General features: G+C 44.3%; 1 protein-coding gene across 1 annotated transcript in view; it reads right to left on the bottom strand.

Annotated features, from left to right (window-relative positions):
- Positions 1-1,603: 1,603 nt before the first annotated feature.
- LOC141098747 (catenin alpha-2-like) overlaps positions 1,604-20,224 on the bottom strand; it is a 767,899-nt gene continuing 749,278 nt past the window's right edge. Inside the window, exon 7 of the mRNA XM_073586719.1 lies at positions 1,604-1,876. Coding sequence (XP_073442820.1) covers positions 1,619-1,876 — 258 coding nt within the window. The 3' untranslated portion in view covers positions 1,604-1,618. The remainder of the gene's footprint in view (positions 1,877-20,224) is intronic.

Genomic DNA, 20,224 nt, shown 5'->3' on the forward strand with positions numbered 1-20,224 from the left:
CAATGCTATCCAGTAGAGATAAGTGGAACGCTTCGCAGGACTCCGGTTCCGCATTCAGGTTAGCGGCATCTGACAGCTAGATGGGAGGACTGTGAATCACTTATCTTTTTTGGGGTCCCCGGAGCAACACTTAATTTGTCACGGTTGGCACAACGTCATCTATGACATCGTGCAAAGCTCCCAACTCATCAAAGGTCACATCAGAGACACCGGAAGGTAAGAGATTCATGGGCCTCCCATCTAGCTGTCAGATACCACTGACCTGGATGCTGGACTGGAGTCTCGCAAATCAAACCTGTCATCCCTACTTACCAGGTGCTCTTGCCTAGCTTACATCAATGCTCTACATGGACATAGTTAGGAATAGCAGCTCCATGCAGGGACGGACTGGCCTACTGGAGAACAGAAAAATCCTCCGGTAGGCCCCGTTGAAACGTGCTAATAAGCAGTGCTATTAAATTTACAGAAAAATAATTCATTAAACAAGCTTACCAAACTAATCTTACATAGAAGCCAAAGTAAACTTCTGCACTAGGGTCAGGTTATTTTTACATGTAACCGAACAGTTGGCCCAAAGAATCACTGTTACTGGAGGGCCTTTGCCAATCCAGTCCGACACTGGCTCCATGCTAGCTACGTTGTCTTTTAGGAATCTGAGGAGGTCAGAAATCCATATCTTATCTCGTCATTGAATTTGGACTGTTGCTTATTTCCCTCCACTTTGCTTTAGGGTATGTGCGCACTCTGCGGATCCGCAGCGGATTTGCCCCTGTGGATCTGGAGCAGTTTTCCATGCGGTGTACAGTACCATGTAAACCTATGGAAAACCAAATCTGCTGTGCACATGCTGTGGAAAATTCCGCGCAGATTTGCTGCGGTTTATTTTCCGCAGCAAATCAATTCTTTGCGCGGAATCCGCTGCGTTTTTACACTTATTCCATTACAGGAATCTGCAGATGTAAAAACGCAGGCGAAATCCGCACAAAATCTGCAGGAAATCTGCACTAAATCCTAAAATCCGCAGGTCATTTTACCTGCGGATTCAGCAAAATCCGCGCGGAAAAATCAACAGCCAAATCCACAACGTATGCACTTACCTTTATACGGTTCTTCCTTCCTCACAATGGCTGATTTAAATTAGCATAAGTCCATCCAGCAAAAAATTCATGCAGAAGGTCAATGCACCACAGTCAGGAAATAACAGTCATAAACCACAAGTAACGAAGCTTCCAGGAACAGAAGAAAATAAAATAACTGCTGCATAAAAAAGCTCAAAAGCCCCCGTAAATCCCACTGATACAAAAATGACCTAAAAGCCTATGGTGATTTATCATGGGAAGAACCAAATGGTGGTAATGTTTGTTCCTTATCTGTGCCAAAAACAAGCTCAATTCAACACAAAAAAAAACTATTTACCGACGCGTTTCGCAAACTCCGAGCATCTCCAATTCCTAGTTACACCTTAACAATATAATAAACATCTGAGCAGAGTTTAACGCGGAAAAAGCCTACAAGAGAAACAATTAACTAATACTTATTGAAGCATTGCAAAAGATTAGCTCTCCCTCTGCAGGAAACGTAATTATCGTGAGGGTCGAAGAGCTCAACATACTTTGGGTTAGTCCAAAAAAAATTGACCTTCTCCGGTCAAAAAGAAACAAAGGAGACCTACATTGTTCATGTACTCGCTCAGCAGGTCTTGAAGGGCTTGTCGGACAGCGTTGCACTCAGCTACGATTCTCTCTCTCCTGTCGTCACGCGTGCACGAGGAGTCCGCCATCAAGGCCGCCCCACTGATGATGCTCTCCAGCCTCTCCTCAAGAGATGGCCGGCACCGGGCTTCACTAAAAGTCAAAGGGTCTAGAATGATCTTGTTCTGTGGAAACAACAAGAAGAAACTTTTTGTTAATATTTTTCTTTACTATCAGTGGTATCTAGTGATGAGCGAGTATACTCGTTGCTCGGGTTTTCCCGAGCATGCTCGGGTGTCCTCCGAGTATTTTGGCGTGCTCAGAGATTTAGTTTCTGTCGACACAGTTGCATGATTTGTGGCTGCTGGACAGGCTGAATACATGTGAGGAATGCCTGTTTGTTAGGGAATCCCCACATGTATTCAGCCTGTCTAGCAGACACAAATCATGCAGCTGTGTCGACACAAACTAAATCTCCGAGCACACCAAAATACTCGCAGGTCACCTGAGCATGCTCGAGAAAACCCGAACATGCTCGGGAAAACCCGAGCAATGAGTATACTCGCTTATCACTTGTGGTAGCCTTACATTTTTTTCCCGTGGCACCAGGGCCCTGTTATAATCAAATTGGGGTTTTGGACAGTTTTTCGACAATGGAAAGGAAAAATTAAAAAGATACTCTGTGGAGTGATGTTTATGCTATTGTATCTATGAAGCCAGCTAATATTCATAATAGGCATGTCAGCTTTTTGAATACTTTTCAAGAATGTACTAAATTTGTATTACAAGAAAATGGAGTCGTAATAAGATTTGCGGAACCTTAATCAAGGCTGCATCTTGTAATGATAGCATCGCCCAATTGAAAATGCTACATCTGCTTACCAGTACATGATGAAAACATTGACACTAAAGATCAACTAATCAATTCTTAATATCAAATTCATTTAGAATTTTTTAAAAGTTTGAAGATTCTAGCAAATTTTAATTTTCTTTGTGAATTTTTTTATGAATTTAGTTCATCCAAATCCAGCAAAATAGTGGCAAGACTGATACCATTTTGCTGGATTCCTGTAGGCCAGAATGGCATCAAAACATTAAAAACAATTAAAAAAAAGCATATTCATCTAGCCCCTCACCTGTCCCTGTCTCTGAGCTCACCGACAGTCCTCCATTGCCTTCTGATCTTGCACCAGTCACCTCCTCTGTCCAGAAGAACTAACGAACAGTAAAGAGGGGATCAGAGATGGAGCAGGTGCCTTAAGAAGCTAGTGAAGGACCAGCGGTGCGCTGCAACAGTCGGGACAGTATAAGTATGATATTTGATTTTTTTGGAAATCCCTTCCTGCAAAGTCTATCTATGATGATTTGGGGTTTGAAGACCTCAGAACATAAGAAGAAGCTGTTATTTTGCCTTTCAAGGCACAACTCTATGACCGCTGCCCATGGTTTACTCCTCAGGGTCTCTTCTTCAGCTTTAGCGCAACTCATCCGACTGTTCTTCTACATTGTACACCAGGACTTGAAGCCACAACCAGTACTCAGGGGTCTCTGGGTTATATAAGGTCTTGAGGTAAGTCATGATATCATGACCTTGTGACTTTACGACATGGGGCCAGACGATGGGCAGTGAGTAGCAGAGCAACTGGAGTCAGGAGCGTTGAGGTATTAATTGTTTTTTTACTGTTATCTGATCTTTTATGGTTTTTATAAATGGTGGCTGGGTATTTTTTTGGGGAGATATCCTTGTGGATTGCATTCAAAGTACATGGAACCTAACATTTCTCAAATTTGATCCTCCTCTTGTGGTCCACCCATAGAATTCCACAAATTTCTCCAATTTTTCACACTACACATTCAATGCACTTAATCACTCAGACACATATAACACAAAGAACATCTTTTTTTTTTTTGTTCCAAAGGTGGTCATCTAGAAATACTCATCTTGGGATATCTGAAGCCAAGAGGAAAGGAAATGAAGGACATAAACTATGTATTTTCCAGTCCGTCTTACCGAATCCTTTTTTTTCTGGCACTAGTTCCCTAATTGGTCAAGTTTACCAAATATTCATCATACAGTATATTTTACTAAGTACAGCAACAGAAATCAAATTAGCAATGAAAAAAAACACAGTGACCATAAAAACTTCAAAAATCGACCCTTTTCCTGATTTTGTGGGCAATATACAATGATGTGAAAAGCAGTTTTTTTTATGTTTGGCATGAAATCCCTCAACAGATGGTTTGCTGAATTAGTTGTTTGATGTCTAAAACAAAACCACAAGGTGACCCCAAAGCCTGGTAACAGGCATCCATTGCACTTGTATCGAATTTTATGGGGCCTTTAGTGTTCTACTAAATGTTACAAGAAAATCTGTTCTTGAAAAACGAGAAAAAAAAAGACAAAAAAACCTCCGAAAGAATCAGATACCACGTCAGCATCAATTTTTTTTCTGGTACATAAATCAGATAAACTGAAACACTTTCTTCCTAACAGACCTAAATTCTAATACTAAATCTTATATAAGAAAAAAGAAACTGCTTCAAAAATGGGAAATAAGTACTGTATTATTATATGAAAGAACTTGAATATAACATAAAAATCATACCAAAACTACAAAATAAAGACAAGGGAAGTCTGCGTCTCAAGAAGCATCAATATATGGAAGAAGTAGAAAAGCTTGACGTTGGTATTGTCGAGCAGTTTACCTCAGGGGAGACCAAGCAACTATGCCTTTCCCCGTTATCCCTGTGTGACCATAAAACCCCACCCCCTTTTACCGGCGCCCACTAAGACATGGACACAAGTATTTCCTTTGGACTTTTATGGCCACAGCAGCCTTTTATTAAGCCAACAAAATAACAATAAACACGTATCATAAATAACATAAGTACAATGACTTGAACACTGAAAGGCGGAGTCCTTGAAGCCACAAGATCATGGTGAAGTAGTCCAAAAATATTGTGGACAAGCCCCATCCATTTGCTCCCAACCGTTACCCCACAGGCTCAGGAGCATCAGCACACCAATAAATATTGTCCACGAACTACTTGGAGATCCACCCACTTATGACGGAAACTCCCCATCCACCTCTCACCAGATCGCGACCAACATATCTTTAAACGGAGGAGACCCTACACACAGGGTCTCCAACACTAATTTCCACCCACTTCAAGGACTCCCCCCTCCTCCAAAACTGCCGTGACTCAAATACAATAACCCACCCAGCTGTCCAATAAGAAGGGAGGGAGGGTGGGACTGCGTTGCTGCTGTGGAAGCGGGAACAGAGGGCGGGAACACCCCCGCCCCTCAGTTAAATACCCCTTGGCTCCCCCTCCCTGCTAGCAGCTCCTCCCACTAAACCCTCCACCCCCCGTCATGATGGCCTCCGCCCACGCCTCCTATGGGGGGTTGGGAGGCTCACTCCGGCCATTCTCTTCGCCCACTGGATGAGAAGAAGCTTGCTGCAACAGAAACTTTCATAATTATTTTTTTCTGCAGTGAAAGTCTAGATAATTTAAGACACAACCGTCCATCTTAAAGGGGTTTTCTATTTTATACCCTTTTCTTAGCGCTCTTAGGTGCTGATCACATCTCATTTTTGCACATGTTGGAGGGAATTGATGCATCCTTAAATCCAGTAGGAACGTGTTGCAAATAACCAAATTAGAAGACGTCCAATTGTGTCCCAGTAGACATCCATATACAGTAGGTTTGGGGAAAAGCAGAATATCTTAGAATAACTTCTGTCTGAAGAAACCATCCCAATATATTTTTCTTTTGCAAATGAAGCCCCAATCCTTTATCTTAAAGGGGTATCGGGGATATATTTACTGTATGTAGTTTTCTTAAGCTTCCGCATTGTTTTCGAATAAATTGGATGTATACATTAGGAGCATTTCCCCCGTAAGCTACCGACCTGTCCATAGGCCTCCATGCACCCAACATAAACCCTCCAGATTTTGCTTGGTGCTTTCATATCAGATATGCAACTGGGCTGCAGCAGGAAAAGTTTTTACATGGAATGATTTCCTTGCTGCTGCTATACCATGTATGTGTCTGGTTTACAGCATGAGGAAAATTTTTGATGTAATCTTTATGCATAGCGGGTTCAGTATAGTGATTGTTGAAGAGAAGACGAATCCCACTTCAGGAATTAGAGGGCTAAAAAAAATGAATAAAAATATATATCCTGGAGAAGTCGTTTAATTTTTCCCTTCTCCCTTCAGAAGCAATAATGGACATAAGATCCCGAATATGGTGGTAACGTCTTTCAATAAGACATCACAGTCAGATATATAAAATCAGGGGTGAACGTATCAACCTATGCTGCCTTACCGGGACCCAAGAGTGAAGGTGGCCACTAACTGCCTCCAAATCAGGTGAAATTGCTCTATTTTCAGGTATTGGACTGCAGAACATACATACAGTATATTGTTCTTGGGCCCAAAACTGTCAATTTCAGCCACTGTGTCAAACTATGGCAGTATATTGACAGAGACGGCAGCTTTTGCCATCAGATGTCACATAATATCGGACTGAGCTTTTTCTTAGAAGCTCAGTTTGTAGCAATCCTTGGGAAAAATATAGGAGTCTTCATGGACCGACGTGGCCAAAGTGTGCACCAAAAAAAAAAAATAGAAAAGAGATCTGAATGAATAGAAATATCCCAACTTGAATAGAACTCAAATTTGGGATCGGTAAAAGAAAAAAGGTGGTTTTATGTGTTCTTTTTATTTCCCCCCAACAAACTATAAAAACATTTTGATGTTCCCTCATCTAAGTCTTCTTGATGAACCTGAAGTAGATAAATAGAATATTGGCCATGGTGAAGAAAGAGCAGGAGCGTCTCCAAGGATCAGTTGTGATTTTTGCCCACATCAGACGGAATAAAATATGTATTACAAACAAAGGAATATCAGATGACTGATCAAAAGCATTACATGAGAAAGACAAGGGGGGACCAGACATTTCAGTGTGGGGCCGAGTGCAGCCAGGAAAAGCCTTGGCGATTTTGTGACCTCTTGGCAGATATTATCGACCCTTGGGCTCCTTTAATCACCCCGGTTCTAAAATAACTTACAGAAGCTTTCGGCAACGCTGTCATATGAAGACAGATAAATGGGACGAGTCTTTGTTGTGCTGCATAGTCCTCTGTTGTCTCCGAGCAGCAGTCAGTGAACGCCTAATCATCAACTAAAAAGTTCAGCTGATTATCCTCTCGGATATATTCTGGAGCTTTACAAAACTTTCTGTCACACCGGCACAGATGGTACAAAAATACAAATACGACACATGAGCATCCATAGAGGTTTACAGGGCCTCCACCGTTTACTGCATTATCCCTTTGAAGTCATCTGTCAATGATACACGGTTGAGCAGAAGACTAAAGAATGTAATTGCCTAGACTAATAGTACCACTATAACCAATGAGCCCAAATTATCAAAACTGGCGATTTTCTCACCGGTCTCAATGAGGGGGCATGAAGGAGTCAGACGCTCCTGATTCATGAACAAGTGAAGGCATTTTTATGAATTTACAGCATCTGACGAGTGGCGTGGTTTCCATGCAGTACACCCGAAATCTTACTCCAGTCAGGGAACGCTACAGTTCATCATGAGAATTGGATGAGCTGTGCCATCATGCTCCTGCCACGCTCCCGCCCTTCATCAGTGATGCACATTTTAATGAAGCTGGGAGAAATTGTTTCGAAAAAACCAAAAGACTCAAAACTTGGACGCAACTCTGAGTTGCACCTAAAATTTACGATTTTTACAAGCTTTTACATTAGAATTCTGGTGCAAAAGTTTTGATGAATCAGCCTCAATGTCTAAATGGATGAAATAGTGAAAAGCTGGAAGCAATGTGTGGGAATCACGGAAAAAGAGCAACAATGAGAATCTGAACAACTTATGATGGTTAGGCAATTCGGTAAAAGCGTCTCCAAAATGGCCGGAGTGGTGCGGTGTTCCCAGTGCGTAGAGAGGGGTTGTTACAAAAATGGTCCAAAGAAGAACAACCAGTGAACCTTCTATAGGTTCATGGATGTCTAAAGGCTACTGGAGATTGTGGAATAGATGAGATCAGCGCCAGGAAAAGAGCGATCTCAACAAGTTGTGAAAATATGGGCAACAATGGTCCCAAAATTATAGGAGATTGACGATTCTCATCATACGTTCATCATTAACAGGTTTATGTGGTATAAAAAAAATCTGTTTAACAAATCGTAAAAGGGAAAGTATAATCTAAGCACATCACCTTGTAGGAGATACCTTGTAGTGCACCAGTCCACCTTTTGGTTTTTCATACCGAACTTCCCTCACTGGTGATGTTGCTACGCTGGCTTGTGTGAATCCAGTTCTGTCTGCAGAGCCTGAGCTATCAATCACCAGTGAGGGAGATGGGGACATGCAAAATCAGTTGGAGGAAGGATGCACTGAGCCTCTTGGACAGATCAAAGAAGATCTGAGCACCCTAATTAGCATATTTCATTAAACTTCAGTACCTACAGAATAGAAGTAGCGATTAGATTTCTAAGGATGCAATTTTCATACAGGGTGAAATCCCCGACAAAAATATGTGGCTTAGTATATATTATAAGTTTGGGCTTACAGACTCGATTCCCCTTGTCGTGGAACAGCAGCAAAATTGAAAAACTTACTTCTGGGTTTCCCCATGAATTACATGGAGGATCTAGCGACACAATAGTCCATAAAGTAGACATCCCAAATAAGATATACAGAAGCTGAGGCCAAAATGAACCTTTCTAAGGAAAAGTCCTGAATTTACACTTCTTCAATCCACAATTTTCACGTGGTGACTCTAGTTGAGCATATTTACCAGGTATTTTTTTTAGACCTTCTAAGATATGTGTATATGACATCTTTTAAACTCAGGCAAACCTGTCTAGTTTCCCAAGAGGAAGATGCTTTAGGACCCGTCAGTATTTTTTGGTCTTGAACGGTCTTTTTTTTAAATTCTTTTTGGTCATTTCATGAATGCTTGCATCGTCATTTTTTTTTTCGAGCGCTCCATCGTTTTTGAGTTGTATTTTTACTGTAGTTTTCTGTTCAATTTCTCTCTCCATTTATTAATAAAGAAACCTTCATCAGCTTTCAAAGTGAATACGTTGGGAAATCATTTGAAAAGGTGCCAGGGTGTCATCCTTGTGCTTTTTAAACCTTCCCATTGACTTTTTTTTGCAACGTATAGGGCAACTTCCGACCGCCTGAAGAAGGGTCAAGCCAGTTCTCTTAGCCACTTGTCATCTTTTGAAACCTGAAGGGGTTAAATGACACTGAAAAGCCTGAAGGTATGAACAGAAAGTTGTCTTTACATAGAAATGTTTGCGTTTGTTCTCTACAGCATTTTCTTAGCAATTTTTCAATTGGATTTGGGGATAGACTTGCCTGAAAATAAGACATTGTGTCTTAACCCTTGGAATAGAGACTGAATCTACTGGTTTTATGGTGATAACATACAAACTGGAACCATTTCAAGAACAGTCAAAGGAAATAAAAGAATAATGAATGATAATTAGGGATTCAAATGTATAAATGCATAAAAAAAAGTCCTGAGTGTTCATCCAATTCACATATATTGAAGCCAGGACTCATCTTGACGCACGTATATGTATATACATAAGATCCTAAATCACCTCTACAGTATGGAGGCGGATTGGAGAGGTTTTACCGCTGACTAATAAACTGAAGCCTATAAAAAGACGGCAATGACATGGTATTCAGAGAGATAAATCTATGGGAGGCGAAGAACGTTCTACAGATCTGAGGAACACTACACTATGGGGAGAAGAATTCCATCTGACGTTGCTTTTACACATGTAGAAGACCGAGCTGCTGCTTTCTGGGTTATGATGTGGACTTTGTGTTATAGGAGTTGGGCATGAGGGGGATGTCTGCGAATAATTAATATCAGTTAAAGACTCCCCAATAAAAAATAATTAATAAAAAAAAACACATTTTCTTCCGAAAAGTCTGTGAGCACCAAGTAAAAGGAAAAACCTCATCTTGATAAAGATGAGTAAAACATTTGAAATTTGGGCAGATTCAAGTCTCTCCAATTAATTTTTATTGGGAGCAAAAGTGCCCTGATTGGTCAGAAAAGGCATTGATTATGCTTTAAGGTCCCTTTGCACCAAAAAGCATAGCAACCAGAGAGGGGAAATTGTCACAAGTGTGTCACGTCCTCCTTGGAGATCTTGGGTTAGGTGATCATTACAAATTTGGAATTGCAGGTCTTCCATTTACCCAGTGTGTTTTGTTCCTTATATTAAATGCACTTTGTTTCCTTTGGCACTGAAGAGGTTAATGACTTTTTGTATGCTGGTTAGAGACATGCAGCTCAATCTCACAGCTGCTCCTGACCTGCTTGTTTTCTCTCTCTATAAAACCTGGCCAGACCTTCTCATCCCTGCCTTTGAAAGGTTTGGTTCCTGGCTTGCTGGAGTAGGTGTGCTGGAGTTGGAGTTTGTAGTTGCTGCTGGAGATTGTTATTTGCTGTTTTTGGGTGTAAAATTTCTACATTACCCTAATAACATTTGGTTTGTACATTCCTATCCTTTTCTTTATTCCTCTCCACACTTGGTGAGTATTTTTGCATGTAAGTTGCTTTTTGTTATCCCTGTTTGGCTTACGTGTATATACACTTACATATCTGTTCCAGGCCTCCTGGGGGAAGGGGGCAGCTTAAGACATTAACGGAAGCATAGTAAGGTCAGAGACTCGAGCCTCTCTACCTTCAATACTACCCCCATGAAAGGCATAGTTTGACAGAGACAGAGATAGAGACAGTTTGAGGTCCTCCCTTCCTATCTGAAGACCGTCACAGCGTGACAGAAATGCGTTAAAAAAATAAAATACATCACATTCACCTGTCGTAGGCCATCACCTGTTCTTGGCGACCTCCATCTCCTCCACAGTTTATTAGTTATGCGTCATTCATAATTAATCAAGCATAAAAAGCCGGCTCCATTCTGTGACTGATGGGTACCGGCATCTCAGTGAGACCAAAATAACGGTGTTCTGCTACTGAATCAGCCAGGGTTTCAACCACATTGGATTGCTGGGATTTTTAAAGAAATATAAGCTCACCCACGGGCAAACACATTGTTAATAGGAATCCATCCTAAAGAGCCAACTTTTTCTTGCGAGCAGAGACAAATGACTCAGCCCATTAAAAAATGTTGATTCTCCATGTCCTACTCTGGTTGTTTTTGATGCTCCCTTCTGGGACAGAGGCCATAAACTCACCTCCTGTGTTCACATGGATGCTGATGTATGGACCCACCTCAGTGACAGTAATGACCCGCATGACCTTCCATGTGACCACATGAGGCATTCACTGTCCTCAGCAGCAGATGGGTGCACCAGAAGAATGAAAAACTGGTGCGGATGTCTAGAGACCTGAGATGAAGGCGATGTAAAGACAGGTGTGAGCCTCGGCTGGGCAAGTTTATTTTATTATATTATCTCCTTTTTGGCCCTCAAAGGAAAAAAAGCAAGATTGCTGTAAAAGAACATATGATTTTTTGATACTCTGCCAGGAGATGTTTATGAAATCTGTATCTATTTGTGGTTGTAACAAGAGACGAGCAGGGTTCGTACCGGAACGTTAGTGTCTGGTGGTAAACGCCAAGCATGGACTTCTCCCGGAAGTCCATTGCAATGTTCGGAGTTCTGAGGAAGTTCGGGAGAGCAAGAGGGAAAGAAAAAAAGAGAAAGCGAGAGAAATTCATTTTTCCAGCTTGAAAATTTGGGTCCTCATCATTTTCCATGTTCGGGTTCAAAGTCAAACTTTGGAATAAAGCTTTGATGGGGCACCAGATTCTGAACTTTCACCGGTCTGCTCATCCCTACTTATGACATGAATTTAAGGCTATGTGCACACAGAGTTTTTTGGCTCTGCGGATTTTGGAGAGAAAACCGCAGGTAAATCCGCAGGACTAAAGTCCTGCGGTTTATCTGCGGTTTTGCCCGTGGTTTTGCTCTGCGGTTTTACACCTTATAATGGATGAGGTGTGAAACTGCAGCCTTTCTGCACTAAAGAATTGACATGCTGCGGATTGTAAAATGCAGCAAAACTGCACGGAAAAATCCGCAGCATGTGCACTGCGTTTTCCAGTTTACCATTGAAAGCAATGGTACTGTACAACGCACCTAATTCTGCTGCGGACCCGCAGCTGCAGAAACGCTGCGGATCCGCAGCAGAATCCGCACCGTGTGCACATACCATAGCCTTTCAGGAGTTTTGCTAACATGTTGTAATGATCTATTAAATTTATATAACTAGAAATTGGAGTAAGGAAGGACGGACACATATTTATCAATGATGGGAGTGTCAATATTACCAAGAATTATTAATTTTCTCATTTTTATTGGTTAGCACATTTCTTTTCATTATATTTTGGCACACCATTCTGGTTCCCTATATTGTCTTAAGCCTAATTTTCTACTTGAGAAACTAATATTTTTTTTGCTGTCCCTTTAAGGCTGTGCGTCGTTGATGCGATTCAAGAAATGTCAGCAATGAAGGCTGAAAAAGTCATCTTAGCCCCGTCTGCGAGCGCGCCACTTCAATTAACCAGTATGTGCTTGTTTCAGAGAGTTTTCAAGATGGAAATGTCACTAATCTGATTACAAAACATCAGTTCTCATATACACCCGACGCTTTCCAAAAGTTTAAAAAATGCCCACTTGTATTTCCGAAGCTCAGCGAGAAGCAATTTTTGTACTTAGCCGTGTCACTTTCATTTACAATTCATGATAATTCAAGCAAATATTGGAGGTAACAAATTAGAAAGACCGTCAGCTCGTTTAAGGTATGATTTATGGGTTTTGGAATGTTATAGCTGAATTAGATGTCCACGCTTCAATAACTCACCAGGATTAAGTCACCTCTTCTGAGCAGAATCATGGGGAGGCCGGCTCAATTATCAGCTAATGGTTGCATATTACCGAGGTAATGTCACAATGTGGCACTCTTTCCACTTGAGAAGTTTGCCTTTGGTCTAAGGAAAGGCAAATGTTGTACTTCGTCCGGATCCAGGATCCAAAAAAGAAAAAAAATGTATCCAAAAGTGAAGCAACAATGGTGTTTGTACAGAGGCAGAAGATGACACATGCCACTTGTTGTTGCCACCCAACTCATGGGTTAATCAGTGCCAGGTAGGTCTCATCAAAGGTATATACAAAACAATGGGGTTGTGATTAGAGTTGAGTGAAACGGGCCGGTCAAATTCATAAGTCGCCGACTTTCGCTAAAGTCGGGTTTCATGAAACGAAACCCGACCATAGCGTGAGGTCGGCCACGAGGTTGGTGACCACAGCGCCAAATGATGCTTCCAGCGCCCTTTTTCAGCCAATGATGGAGGACGCACACTGTGGGCAACGCGATGACATGGGCATCGGTCACCACCATCTTTGAGAAGGGCATGCAAGTGATTGGCTGGCTTTGTGTGGCGTCACAGGAGCTATAAAAGGGCGTGAACGCCGACCGCCATGTTACTTCTGCCGATCTTAGCATTAGGTAGAGGATGCAGCTGCTGATTCTGAATAAGGGAGAGCGTTAGGCAGGGAAGAAGATACAAAAACTGCTTCTGCTGGTAGCGATTTCCACTGTACAACACACCACTTTGTGTGCAGTGACAGGGGAGGATATATTTTTGTGCATCAGCTCTGTTGGTTATTAGGCTGCCTTATAAGGCTCCCTGATAGCTGCATTGCTGTTTGTACACTGCTGTGCAAACTGCTTTTTTAAAAGCAAAAATACTTTTCTTCCTCTTTTCTGCACAGTTACCAAGCGTTCATTTTTCCACCCTTTTGTGTGCAGCAGTCCTGCTTATTAGGCTGCCTGCTGCCATACTTGGACTGAGAGCATCATTGTCAGCCTCCTAAAATCTCTAGGGAGCTTCCAATTCTCCCCAATACTATATACACCTTGTACCTGGTCATACACCTGCCTATTTCAGACTGTTAAATTGAGGTGTAATCTATAGTGGGCCTAAGATAATAGTTCAGCCTCCTAAAATCTCTAGGGAGATTCAAATTCTCCACAATACTATATCCACCTTGTACCTTGTTTTATAGTACCATATAGCTGGTGGTATTTTGGGTACATTTTTCCAAAAATGAGGAAGTATGGTGGAAGAGGCCGTGGAAATGGGCGGGGGTTGACAGCTGGTACTGATGGTGGTGGGGGTAGTGGTGCAAATGCTGGTAGTGGCAAAAGCACAATAACACCTAAGGTGTTGATCTTGCTTGATCGTCTGGCACCACAAGGCCTCGAAGGCTCCCTTTTCTGGGAGTAGGTAAACCGCTTTTAAAGCCGGAGATTCAGGAACAAGTTTTGGCTTACATTGCTGACACAGCCTCCAGCTCTATCACCTCCTCTTCTGAAGTTTCCAAAAATATAAGCACTGAGTCGTCAGTGGAGGCTTCTGTCAGGAACAACACCTTTCCTTGTGTCCTTCACCCCTACCAAAAGTGAAGGATGCGGCAGGCCACACTACAGATTACTCCATGGAGCTCTTTTCACATACCATGCCTGGGTTATCAAGTCAAATCGTGAATTCCCCAGTCCAAGATGAATCAGACATGGAGTGCACTGATGCATAGTCACTGCTAGATTTTTCTGCTGGTACATTCACTCAGAGCACTACATTGTCCTCGCAGTGTACTGAGCCAGAAACTGACCGTGATAAAACTCAGGTGCACCTTCCCGCATACTATACCGCCTTACACGGTGACACAGAGGAAGGTGCACATGAAATCGAAGAGGAGGTGATGGATGACCCAGTTGTTTGACCCAGATTGGCATCCATTGGGGGAAGAGGGTGCCGCTGCCAATAGCTCAGAAGAGGAGGAGGAGCATCCGCAGCAGGCATCGACATTGCAACAGCTGTTATCTGACAGGTCCGTAGCAGTCCAAAAATGGTTTACAAAAACCTAAAGAGTTGCAGGACAGCTTGGCCAGACGGTCAAATTAGCACAGCATGCAAGACCTCAAAATGTCTTCCATAGTAGGAAGAGTGCAGTGTGGCACTTTTTTTTAACAAAATTCTAATGATCAGGCAAAGGTTATCTGTAAGAAGTGCGCAAAGCCCTTTAGCCGAGGGAAAAATCTGAGAAATTTGAATACCAGTTGCATGCTTAGACATTTAACCACCATGCACTTGCAAGAGTGGACGGACTACGAAACCTCACGTACCACATGTGCACCTGCTCTGAATGAAGGTAGTCAGCAATGCTACATCGCTTCCCCCACTGTAAGCCCACCGGTTAGCACACCACCAGCAGCAAATGATGAGGTGTCATCGCAAGGGCAAAGCAGTCAGGGAATCACAATGTTATTGCTATGAAAGACTGAATCTAGGCCATCAGCAAGACCACTAACACCATCACCAACCCTCTCTCAGTCTGCCATGTCCACCGCTAGTTCTACCATATGCAGCTCTCAAGTCCAGCTCACCCTACCAGAGACTCTCAGTAGGACAAGAAAGTACTCATCCTCTCATCCACGTACACAGTGCTTGAACGCCCACATTGCCAAACTAATCTCGTTAGAGATGATGCCCTACCGGTTGGTTGAAAGCGAAGCTTTCCACGAGCTCATGGCCTACGCAGTACCACGCTATGACCTACCCAGTCGGCACTTCTTTTCTCGAAAAGCCACCTGCATGTGAAAGACTGCATTGTCCATGCACTCAAGCAATCAGTGAGTGGAAAGGTGCACCTCACAACAGATGCATGGTCCAGTAGGCATGGCCAGGGCCGTTACATGTACATCACTGCGCACTGGGTTAATGTGGTGGATGAAGGGTCTACAGGGGACAGCGGCGGTGGTACAGTGCTGCCTAGCCCACGGTATAGGAAACAGTTGGCTGTAGGTGTTCGACCCTCCTCCTCCTCCTCCAGAAGCGGAAGCTCGTCCATAGAGCGCAGTCGCACGAGCACTCCATCCGCCATTGCCAGTGTTGCACACGAGGTGTCACACTATCGAACAGCTAGTGGTAAGCGTCAGCAGACTATGTTGAAGAGGATGTGTTTGGGCGACAACAGACACACCGTGGAGGTACTGGCCGACTACAAACTGAGTCATGGCTGGGCAGTCTACATCTTGAGGCAGGCAAGGTAGCTAGTGATAACGGCCGTAATTTTGTGGCAGCCATAGCCCTTTCAAAACTCAGACACATACCTTGCCTGGCTCACACCTTGAACCTGGTGGTGCAGTGCTTCCTCAATAATTATCTGGAGTTAACACCCCTGCTCCATAAGGTGCGACGACTGTGCTCGCACATCCGCCGGTCGCCCGTACACTCCGGTCGTATGCAGAAGCTGCAGCGATTGCTCCACCTTCCCAAGCACCGCCTAATTATCGACATTGCAATAACGTGGAACTCCACCCTGCACATGGTTCAGAGGCTCTGCGAACAGAGGCAGGCTATAATGCATTTGTGGGAGGATACACGGGCAGGCAGTTTGAAGGCAGACATGGAGTTGTCTGGTGTGCGGTGGTCGAAGCTGAAAGACCTCTGTAAAGTCCTTCAGTGTTTTGAGGAATGCACATGGCTGGTAAGTGCAGACAACGCCATCATAAGCATGAGCATCCCACTTATGCAGCTGCTCATGCAAACTTTGACGCACATTAAGGAGCAGGCATCTGCAGCCGAGGAAGAAGAGGAGGAGGGAAGCCTTGATGACAGTCAGCCATTGTCTGCTTAGGGAACTCTCCTGGACGAGGTGGAGGAAGAAGAGGAAGAGGAGGAGGATGAGGAGGATGGGGATGATTATTTAGGGGAGGAGGATGCTTCTCAGGGGGCAAGAGAAAATGTTGGCGTGGCAAGGTCAGGTACAGGGTTTGTGCATGACTGGAGGGATGTTGATTTGCCAGAAAGTGCTCCTCCACCCAGCACTTGCAGTGCATCATTGACACCTGGAACATTGATCCACATGTGTGATTATGCCTTGCAGATCCTAAAAAGGGACCCCCGCATTGCCAAAATGATGAATGATGACGACTACTGGTTGGCCAGCATCCTGGATCCACGCTATAAAGGCAAATTCCAAAACATCATGCGACAGGAGAACCTAGAGCTAATATTGGCTAACAAACAAGCAACACTGGTAAACTGTTTGAGGCATTCCCAGCACAAAGCGGCGGTGATGGTTCTCCCACGAGCCGTAGGGGGCAACATGGAAGAGGTGTTCGTCGTGCACACAGCCGAAGTGGCGTTGGACACAGGGGTTTCATGACCATGTTGTGGACTGATTTTTCAAGTACAGCTCACACGACTGGTAATACTGCATCGATTGAAAGTGACAGGAGACAGCAGTTGTCAACTATGGTTACAAACTACTTCTCCTCCCATAACGATGTTCTCCCTCACAGGTCATTCCCATTTGACTATTGGGCCTGTAAACTGGACACCTGGTCTGAATTGGCACAATATGCCTTACAGGAGCTCACTTGCCCTGATGTTAGTGTGCTATCTGAAAGAGTCTTCAGTGCTGCTGGATCAATCCTGTCAGAAAAAAGGACCCGTCTGTCGACCCAAAATGTTGATGATCTAACCTTCATTAAAATGAACCATGCATGAGTTTCAAAGGATTTTGTCCCACCTTCCCCTGCTGACACGTAGGTTGCCCGAAAAATGGATCTCTTTTGTCCTCTTCCTCGGACTTTTTCAATTCCTCCATTTTCAGCTGCTGAATGTCCAACATCAACATATGCCATTTTTTCAACCGCCCTACCTGGGCTGCCACCCCCCCCCAGCCGTTGCCCTGGACAGGTGGGTGGGCCCACTCTTGGGCGACGACACTGGCACAGGGTCCCTCATAGTACAATCAAGTGTCTCTGACGATGGGGGTGCACACCCGCCATCAGACACACCGGCATACTATGAGAGGCCCTGTGCCAGTACCGCCGCCCACGAGTGGGCCCCCCCTGCTTGCTCAGGGCCCAGCACTTGCAATACTTACCTCTCCCTGCTCTACCGCTGTGTAGTCTGGGCTGTTAAATCCTTCACTGGGACTGCCAATACAAATTTGGTGAACTGATAGATGATGGTTAAGACGTAGCTATGCCCTGTCCTGCTGGGCTCTATCTTCAGATGATCAATGGCTTCCATTTGTTATGGACGTCGACTCACAATGAGAAGCAGTGGTGGTTTATCATCAGCTTTCACGGTTTTCCTACTCACAGATGTGACATTCCTGCCCACATTTTTAAATGTGTCCTCTCATGCCAATCCAATAGAATCGCCTACGGCCTGTGCCTTCTGTCTTTTGCACTCCAAAGTTACCTGACAGATCATGATAGGCAGTGAGGACAATGTCTACATCTCTCCCTGTGATCATAATTTGATGGAGATGAGTAACGGTGATGGGATCCACGGTACTGCGATACAGCAAACCTTTCTTCACAAGAACTGTTTTCGCTGTCTCCACAGACAAAGTAATTGAGGGTCAGCATCGCCTCTGAGAATTCTCCCGGGAGTTTTTCCCGTGATTAGTAATTCCAAAATTTCTGCAATCCCTCGACTTTCCGTCTGTACTTGTATCCATCTTGTTTGCTCTTGCGGAGAGTCTGGACTGTCTTACTGAGACTGTAATATATATGAAGATTGAAAAATACCCCAACAGTGTATACTGGTGTACGCTTCGAATACATAACCCTTTTTCTTCTTTTTAGATTCTTGTCTAATCCATACTGAGGTTGTGAGTGTCTTTGTCGGACTATGGAAATATGCACGGAGATTTTTAATGTTTAAACTATGCTATATATACCTGGTATCCAGTGATACTGTACCCTTTCTCAACTTTCTACAATCTTGTCGAATCCATACTGGGCCTGAGACTGTCTGATTCTGCCTCCTGATTAGAGATGAGCGGTGTTCGAGTCGACCTGTTCGCCAAGTTCAAATTCGAGCTGTTTTGGGCGGTGTTCGAGCCGTTCGTCGAGCTCGAACACTTTGCTTAAAATTCGGCTGTTCGAGGTTCCGTTCGAGAACGGTTCGTTCACCAAAAGCGTAACTTTCTTTTCACATTAATAATGGTTTTAAATGTTAATAGACAGTTTTATGGCATAGTAGCGGAGTCTGGTAGCCAGCGGTGTAGTGCACCTGTCAAGGAGCAATACCGTGTGTGTTTCTAATAATTTTTTACCGCATCTTGTCCAGAAAATCCTTTTGGTCCTTGTAGCACTGTCTGCTACTCAGCAGAGGAGCCCACCCGTGAACTTAGCTATGCCGCCTGTTTATGAAAGAACCAGTTTTTGACTGCATTTAGCCCAGTTAATACTTTGGGCCTAGTAACTGTGTCTACTGCTCAGCAGAGGAGCCCACCAGTGAACCCAGCGATGCCGCCTGTTTATGTAAGAACTGCGTGCTACTCAGCAGAGGAGCCCAGCTGTTAAGCAAGCTACAGCACCTGTGGTTTGGACAATTAATATTTTCACAATCTTTCTGGAATGCCGATTAGGCCTAATTCTGGAATTCCGGTTGACCTGCACTTACTGGGAAATCCTCGTTCGCGGGGAAGACTTGGAATCCCAGATCACCATCACTAATGGGGTTCAGCAGGTTATCCGCCACTGTAAGCGACATACGCTGGTCCTTTCAGTGTAGCGCGCATGCAGCTGTGGGGAAGGTGACTTGACGGACAGACATGACTGGTAGAAGGAGGAGACGGTTTGTGCACTAGTGACAGAAATTGACAGGTTAGAAAGGTAAGAACAGGGAAAGACAGAAAAGGGAGTGCAGTACCGTGAAATGACCACAAGATGGCAGGGGAGAGAAGTACAGGACTTAACATCAGCTTAGGGCTTAGGAATCCGCTTAGTCATGGGGGGCGGGGAGATAGGAGCCCGGGTGGGAAATTCCCCTGTGAGAGAGGGGATAAATAGAAGAAGGCAGGGCTCCAGGAGAGTTTAGTCCCGGGAGGAGCTCAGAAGAAGACGGAGAAAGTGAGAAGAGCTCGGCCAGGGGGCCAGACAAAGGAGAGACAGTCAGGGGGGTGGCCCTGACCCGACGGACTGCAGGACAGGCAAGGAGAAGAGGCAGCGAGGGATGAGACCCTGACTCGACGTACCGCAAGACAGACGAGGCCCTGGGGGTACCGATTGGAAGACGACCTCGGGCAGGTGAAGCGCTGGGGGTAGATTGGTCTACAACAGCCCCCCAGTGAAAGATCCGCGAGGTGCGTTACTGCGACTGGAGCTGAAGAATAGGTACCCGGGCCTAGCGATACAGTGGTGTAAAGAAGCTGCAGTGCGTGTTTGGTGGTCGTCAGGAGGACGACAAATAAATCCGGAACTGTTACAAGTGGAAGCTGTCTCCGTCTCGTCTTTGCCTCGTCTGGTAAGCAGTGGTCCACCCCCCTAGCCCGACCAGCCCCTACTACACAGCCCCGGACATGTAAGGACATGACAGACCTGTTATTTCTCGATCTCGCGTGCCAGAGCCTCGCGTGTCCCTCTAGTAAGCTGGACGCGTACCGTGGGGTCATGTCGGAGTCTCAT

The sequence above is a fragment of the Dendrobates tinctorius genome, unplaced genomic scaffold, assembly GCF_039654945.1.
Source record: "Dendrobates tinctorius isolate UK_male_01 unplaced genomic scaffold, ASM3965494v1 ptg000095l, whole genome shotgun sequence".
In the NCBI taxonomy this organism is placed as follows: domain Eukaryota; kingdom Metazoa; phylum Chordata; class Amphibia; order Anura; family Dendrobatidae; genus Dendrobates; species Dendrobates tinctorius.